The 7,909-nt window shown below is 38.3% G+C and overlaps 2 protein-coding genes across 3 annotated transcripts in view; one reads left to right on the forward strand and one right to left on the reverse strand.

The window, feature by feature from the left end:
- tmem145 (transmembrane protein 145) overlaps positions 1-5,138 on the forward strand; it is a 49,345-nt gene extending 44,207 nt beyond the window's left edge. Inside the window, exon 15 of the mRNA XM_031288669.2 lies at positions 2,591-5,138. Within this exon, the coding sequence (XP_031144529.2) occupies positions 2,591-2,833 (243 nt within the window). The 3' untranslated portion in view covers positions 2,834-5,138. The remainder of the gene's footprint in view (positions 1-2,590) is intronic.
- A 799-nt stretch (positions 5,139-5,937) lies between these two features.
- Positions 5,938-7,652, reverse strand: mrpl17 (mitochondrial ribosomal protein L17). Of its 2 annotated transcripts, XM_031288742.2 has the most exons (4): positions 7,535-7,652; positions 7,226-7,428; positions 6,546-6,614; positions 6,179-6,433 (listed from the first exon to the last, which is right to left on the reverse strand). In XM_031288742.2, exons 2-4 carry the CDS (start codon positions 7,397-7,399, stop codon positions 6,179-6,181), a joined length of 498 nt encoding a protein of 165 aa, XP_031144602.1. In that variant the 5' UTR covers positions 7,400-7,428; positions 7,535-7,652. The 2 variants fall into 2 exon arrangements, with proteins under 2 accessions (XP_031144599.1, XP_031144602.1); XM_031288739.2 differs by having other exon boundaries at positions 5,938-6,433; positions 7,226-7,598.
- Positions 7,653-7,909: the final 257 nt, after the last annotated feature.

The following is a 7,909-nucleotide window of genomic DNA, read 5'->3' on the forward strand; positions in this document are numbered from 1 at the left end:
TTAAAGACACAGAAGAGCAAGCCCTGTGAAGTGACAGGCACAGAAACAGGTTCAATGTAAAGCATCAGAATCAGAATTGTAGCTTGTAATGTGTGTCTCTATCCAGCTTAAACACCTCCCAACCATTTTGCAGTGCTTGCTATATGTAATTAGATTCATCTAAGTTGTACTCATTTTTTGATGCTTTTAAAAAACAAACATTACTGTGTCAAACCTAGCTTGAAATTAACTGATGTCTCGTCTAACAAAGATGCCTCAAACTAGAAGGCATCAATGTAACAATGTTTTTTAAGGATTATTTCTTGGCGTAAACTGCCATCTCTTCCTGTGGGTGCCAGGTGAATGACAGTAAGCACAGCGTGAACATAGCACACGCACTGATATGAAAACACTTGGGCACAAGGAAATAATGATTAAGTAGAAATTTTGACAAGACCAAATTAAGGCGTCATGTTTGCTGTGATGAATTGTCTAGCTTGGGGAACTTTTACATTTGTGAGCGCGTTTTTTTCATACTGCACAGAAATTAGTGACAGCAGAAGGGCTCTGACTCTTCAGCTACACTGATACAATGTGCAGACACGAGTATGAATAATACAACACAAAGGAGCAACCATAGAGGAAGCAACCCAAAGTAGAAAAAATGCATGAAGTGACACAAAGTCATGACAAGGAAGGACATGTTTCAAGTGTTCATTGTATAAAAAGGCATCAAAGCTTTAAGATCATTTAAATTATTAAAGTTAGATGGCAGTAATAAATAGCCCAAAATATAATAAACGTGAATTAGAGAAAACAAGCAACTCTCACCATTATGTGTTTTACAAACCAGTACTACCTCTTAGAAATGAATTGTCTGACTCCCTGGAAGCCAGTGTAAAGAGGCTTAATGTGCTTGCGTCCCCTGGTTCTTGTTAGAAATCTAGCATGAGAATTGCTGCATTTTCTGCAAACGTTGAATTGGAAGAAACTGGGAAGACCATGCAAGAATGTGGCTGCTAAAAATCAAAAAAGTACAACAAAACCACGATTTTCAACCCTGGTATCAATGTGGGTCATAAGAATCTCTCCTATTTGTTGTAAAATAAGTACTGTAACTGAAAACAAAGAATCAAATAACAATAAAGACAAGTGGGATATGGATTGGGTAGAACAATCCAAATCATTAGGAAGGTGTTTCTAATACTTTGTTTACATGACAGGATGAACTGGGCAATAATTCAGTTATCACATTTTAGCAGGACTCATACCACAATTAAGTGATCCTATAATTTCATATTTGTAGCGGTTTTTATTGACCAAATTAATAATTCATTGCAAACTGTAATTACAATCTAACAAAATTATATACTAAAATGTTGGTCTCGTACAGTTTAATGCATTACAGTGGAACACAGTTCATCGTTTTGAAAATCTGTGTGATTTCTGTAGAGTTGCAAAAATAGGTCAATTAGTCGATCAACAGAAAATGAATCGACTAAAAGTATTTTGATAATTGGTTAATCATTAAAATCATTTTCAAGAAACAATGCCAAAACATTTTATGGCTCCAGCTTTAAAGGTCCAGTGTGTAACGTGTTTAGTTGTTCATTATCAAAATCTGTGTTGCCTGTTCACAAACTTGTCCTTTTTCATAAATATTAACCACCACCATCAATTCCAAGTATTCCTTTTGGCTTGAAATTTTACATTTTCATTTGCATGAACTGGGGTAGACACTCCAAATTCATGCGCCATCTTGAAATACGTTAGCCAGTAAGGGACATACAGGACATACTGCTCCGCCTTTCGCTTTTTCACTGTCACATGATAAACTCACAGGTGCTGCTAATGGGTATCGTAGTTTCCTGGCCCCGGCAAGTTTGAAGAAGGAAAGATGGAGGACCACACGTATTCAAAATCCAAATTTCAGGAACAGGAGTCTTCTTCTTCCCCCAGAAAAAGAAAAAGGATATTGAAAAGAGCAAGAGACCGGCATCATCAGAAAAAAAGCATGAAGGCTACCGTAGCTGTAATACGTACTTTGAACTGTGTGGTGCGAGAGAGTTGATTGCGCTAAATGATATCAACGCTAGATGGGAAAAATTCCTACACATTGGACCTTTAAAATGAAAGAGAATTTTCTGCGTTTCTTTGTCATAAATTATACTAAATTTAATATGTTTGAGTTGGTCGGACAAAACAAGACATTTGATGATGTCACCTTAAAACTTTAACTGTTTTGTAGACCAAAACAGTTATTACATTAATTAAAAAAAAACATTACTTGCAGCCCTAGACTTTGCATACATTTGCCATGTAGTGATTTGTATATTGATATAAAACGATATGTTTGATATTTAATGATTTCAACCATATCCCCCAGGCTTACATAAAGGCTCTACAATACAGTAAACTAATCTAGAGTCGGGTCAATCTAGAGTGGAGGTCAGGAGACCTAGTACATGTGTAATTCACCCCGACCTATCGGTGAGCTGAGGCTGTAAAAAATGTGATGTATAGTGTCTGCAGCATCCACATAACACAGTAACCTACATCCAGAGGATCAGACCAGGTCAAAGGTGTAAAACTATCATCTTCTTCCTTCCAGGACCCGGTAAAGACAGTCGAGGAGACAGTGGCCCGTAAAGGACCCGAGGTGCCAAGGAACAGCGAGCAGAAGATCATCACCACTGCTGCCGACTTGACGGCGATATTGCCCCCACCTCTGCCTCAGATACCCCCACGCCTGGCCGCATGCTCACCCTCGCTCCCGCCCCGACTCCCTTCCTTCACAGAGTATTTCAGCATGCAGAGCGGAGGAGGCGGAGGAGGGTTCGGAACGAAGGCATGAGATGGTACAGAGGGAGAGGGAGAAAGTCGTTGAAGGAACAGACAGAATGACAATACAAAGTAGAGTAAAAGTCAGAGTGGAAATAAAGGTGTTGCTGTTTAAAGACGGCCAAAAAAAAGTTTGGATGGACGCAGAAGAGAAATCATCAGAAAGGTGAAACGGTCCCTTTTCACCTGTGAATGGAAATAACCTGAATGGAAGAGTGAGGGGGAAATGGCTGAGAGATAGGAGTGCTCAACTTGTTAAAGAATAAAAAAGCAATAAAAATTTGATGTTGACCAGTAAATGGCACACAGGGAGAAAGACGACAAAGTGGATGTAGCCAGAGCAATAGGATGATAGCTGTGCACGATGCGGAAATGAACAAAATTCTTGAAATACTTCTATTAAAAAATTCATGAGGCATTGAGGATGGTATATCTGGAGGAGTTTGTAAATAGCAAAAACGGGAGAGAGCTACCACTCTATATAGTTTTATTTCAAAAAAGGAAATTTGTTGTCATGGTTTTTTCCACATCATTAGATTCCAGTTGGTGCTGTGACCATCAGAAAAATCTCATGCCATTACATTTATCCAAGTCATGTAAAAAAAAAACAAGACTTTTTTTTTTATGTTTGACACATTTTGATAAAGCATAGATATTATATGGAGTTTATTGGGTTAATTTATATTCTTATATGCCTTCATTGCAGCTGGTTATTCTGGATTGATATACTGATGTGTTAATGTAAAATGTCACGTTTACTGTGGGCACTTCTAGGTACTCGTAAAACACGCATGTTTGTATCGTATTTCCCGTCCAAAAAGCTGATATATGTGACTCCACGTGACCATACAATATTCGCTTATTGTGTGTATTGAAATCTATAGGTTTGTAAATACAAACAATAGGCTTTAGTATATTTTTAACTGGATAAATTATGTTAAATGTTATTCCAATCAAAACCTTGCGCTGTCTGAAACATGAAACCAATAATATACTCTGTCGGTTTTAGTTGAGTTTTCACCGGAGTGCAGAATATGCCTGCTCAAAAAATGTCATTTCTGTGTATGTAGACGTTGGTGAATGTACTGATGCAATACAGCACAAGGACAGGGATGATTTTCAAGTTACTGGAATACTACAGTACACCTTTTGTCAAATGTTCTTTACTCTCTTCTTGGCTTTCAGCTACAACACATTCATGATTTTAGAGCAGGGGGCTGCCCTTTATTGAAATACGTAAGTAACTTAATCCTCACCCCTGTCTAGTACCTGAAACATGAATATTTGTTGGCTTTATCTCACTTTAACGTTCAAACAGTGCAAAAAGTAAAACAAATATTCCTAGTTTTGGATCCCCTAACATTGAGCTATGACAAAAAAAGCCTTGTAGATTAACTGTTAAAACGGCAATAGAGCTGTACATTTTGTCTGTCCTGCATGGAGCACTTTAATGTTCCTGGTCTTAGTCTGTTTATTTGTGATGATGTCACCTTATAAGACTGCTTTAAAACCTGTATTCACACCACTTTGAGTACTATTCCAGATGCATACACCTGTAAATAGTCTGAAAATGTCATCGACTGTCCGGACATTTTTGGGGAGGTATCATGATCCGTCAACGTAATTTAACATTGAATTGCTGAAGTTGACAAGTCATGTAAGAGTGTCACTTAAGCTGAGTTTACCACTACCTGCAATTCAGAAAAAATATCTGTGAAAGTACACTAACATTCAGTTTTATCTTGACTGTTTTGTACTTGATTCGTAAAAATGGTGATACTCAGCTTGTAGTCCACATTTATCAATGAGAGTCTGTCTGCAATGGAGTATTGTAGGATGTTAGGACTGTGGTGTGTAGCTTGTAAGAGTGTAGTCAGAGGTGTAACTTAGTGTGAAACAGAATGATACTTGAATTATAGTACTAGTAGTTCTTTCTGATTTTGTCCAGTTTATATTTGGCATGTCTGCCATTTTGTCTGCCTTTGCCTATTGTTATGGTTGCCATGACTTGACTGAACAGACAATGGGTGACTTGACTAACAGACAGGCTTACTGAAACTGTATCGCTGCTTCAACCTTGTGTATATTGACATACAATTACAGGACTGAGACACTTTGTGGAGAGAACTGGACAAAAAGAGATTATGTATGCATGACAGAAAACAGCACAGCTTTTAGGCTACTCGGAGCGATCTGGTTAAGAGCACATCACTGAAGCACTATTCAAATGCATTTTAATGGTGTCAAATGAAAATTCTAAATACGCTGTACATATACACTTTTTGCCAAAATAAAAAAAAAAAAAAGGTTTTATTAGAGGGCTCGTCTGGGCGTGTGTATTATTTGGCTACTGTGTTAATAAGCAAGAGTGTCTGTGTTCCAGTTAGGACAAGGGCACGTGTCCAAAGGAGTCAATCTAATATCTGTAAATCATATTTAGAATCTGTTCTCATTACAAGACTCCATTAATATGAAACACCACAGGGACAGACTCCAGGCCGGTCACAATTTGATGTAGGCTAGCCTAATTATTTCACAGCCAGTATCCCGCTCTGTCTGCTGAAGTGCAGTCACAACAAACTGTGCCTGTCTGTGCCTGTTCTCCAGTAAGGTTATACATTTGTAAATGGCTTTCCGGGTAATCACTGCCACCGTCTTTAAAGGAAAAAGTTGATACATTATTCTGTAACAATTTGTGATGTCTGCTCAGGAGTTATTTTGTGATTTAGCGATCAAATTTGTCCACTAACTTCTTTTCACTCGTCTATCAAATGTATTGCAACCCAATACAATAGTCCAACAATATGTAAATACTCTTTGACTTGTGCTTTTATTGTCAGGTGTTCTACTGTTTGTCCCCAGGATGACAAAATAACAAAAACACTGTACAACATAGTATAGCATAATAGACAACTTTCACTTGTCATAAAGGGTTTCTGCACTGTCAACCTAATTGAATTGAGGACTTTTTCCCCCTGAATGAAGTAGGCATATACTATACTATACTATGCAATACTAAATCGCTGAAGTACCCCTTTAATATGTACCAGAAAAGCTTTTTTTCTTGTGTGCTGCTGTTGTGTGGCCCAAATCTTGTTTAAAGAAATAAAGCGAAAATCTGGAAATAATATTTATTAATACATAATCAGTCATAAATGTCTTTACAGAATGTTAACAGAAACGCCCTTGGCTTCAGTTGACGCTGGAGCTTTTGGACTGCTTTTCTGGTGAATAAATGAACAAGTGTCTATATGCCACAACCTGCAGCAACTGCAAGTGACTCTTCAGAGGCTTTTCAGCACCCAACCATCATCCTTCAGCAACCACCATCACTGATCCAACACCAGGAGGGTTTTAATCAAGGTTTTGTAGCCAACTGTTGTGCCCTCTCCTCTCTGTAGCCTTTGAGAAGCTGGTTGATGAGTGTCAGTTCATTCTCTTTTTTAACAGGATAGAGAGGTGGGAAGGGGTTGCCTTTGTACTCCAGGACGGCCATCTTCGCTCTGTCTAGGTTCTGTCTGTTGGGGATGCGTGCTATACGTGTGTAGCCATTTGTCTGGGTCTCAAACCGTGGAGCAAGGACCTTGAAGAGCTTTGGGACCAGATCCTTTTCCTGAAGAGAAAACGCACACTCAAACTAAACATTGACTTCCCATTAACTGTTTTACATTCAGAGTGACACAGCTTGTAACTTCACAAAGTTGAGAAGAGCTGCACACACGTACCGTCAGCCAAAAACTAGCCATTTTCATCGCCTTCTCATCAGTGTCTCCCTTTTTGGCATAGTCAATCATCTGGGACAAAGAAAACAAGAAAACATATACAGTCAAACGTGTGTGAGAAATGGAGAAATTAAAATAAAAATATGTTGCCTGTTAGACAGATATTCATATTAAAATAATGTTAACATAAGTTAGTTTAATGTGGGATGAACATTTTTGGATAGAACCAGATGAAGACCTAGTTGCCTTTATCAGTCTAATAACATTTTGGGAATTGTATAACAACAGGCCAATATAAGGCTGATCATATGCCTTTGCTAGTTTTGTGAAAGATGATGTTTTTTTCTATTACAATATGCACATCAAAATAACTTATTTTTAACATGAAATCATGCCAAAGTTTAACTGAAATGATAACAGTGAAATGTTGCCGAGCCATTAACTGTTTCACATATTTCTATTCTTAAAAATTCACATTTCTTCTTCCACCATATAACTATATGGACAAAACCTTCACCAAATGTGATATTGATCCCTCATAACAACATCTCAGGTCGAAAGATGTAGGCTATGTAACTTGTATAACGTTACTGTTTTAATTTGGCTATTTAAAAATAGATAAATACTGTAACGTTAACGTCAGCTTAATGGGTAGCTAGCCAGCAGCACCAGGTCGTAGTCACCTTTTCAGCGTAGAAGCGGACTTCATCTGCTCGGGCCGCCGTGGTTTCTATCCTCTCGTGTCGGACCAGTCCTGTCAAAATGTTGCGCAGCATGTTGATTCGGGACTGCGGACCCATACCCATCCTCCGGGCCACCCGGCCGTGGGAGATCAACATTTGCAACGTGAGGCGCATCTTGTCCGGTTAGATTCGCCTGCGTAAATCTGCGACGAGCAAATGGAAAACTAAACTACATAAACGAGAAAATGTTCCCAAGTAAAGCGTATTATCAATTTAACCCGCCCTCTGTCTATCCTACAGAGCAGTTACCTCAATGTAATCACAATGCCCGAGGTCAGCAATGCGAAGCTGACGTTGGTGGTGCGTTGTCAAATATGTCCGACTTGGTAATGGAACTGGGGAGCGACAGTTCCGCTAAACTCACTGCAACCAGAAACGATGAAAATCAAAAACCACAGAAAAAAATATCAAGATCATTGTTATTCTGATTCTTAAAAATAAGCGACAGAGGACCTTTGGTTGTCTGTATATCTTTGTTTGTTTGGGTTGCTATTGTATACAACTGTTAATGGGGTAATCAAGCACAATATCAGTTATTTTTATTTATTTATTCATTATTTTTAATACAATTTACTCATACTTTGTTCCGTTTGATCTCTTAATTGTCTATTGTAACCATAGACT

This window comes from Sander lucioperca, chromosome 10, assembly GCF_008315115.2.
Source record: "Sander lucioperca isolate FBNREF2018 chromosome 10, SLUC_FBN_1.2, whole genome shotgun sequence".
NCBI lineage: Eukaryota > Metazoa > Chordata > Actinopteri > Perciformes > Percidae > Sander > Sander lucioperca.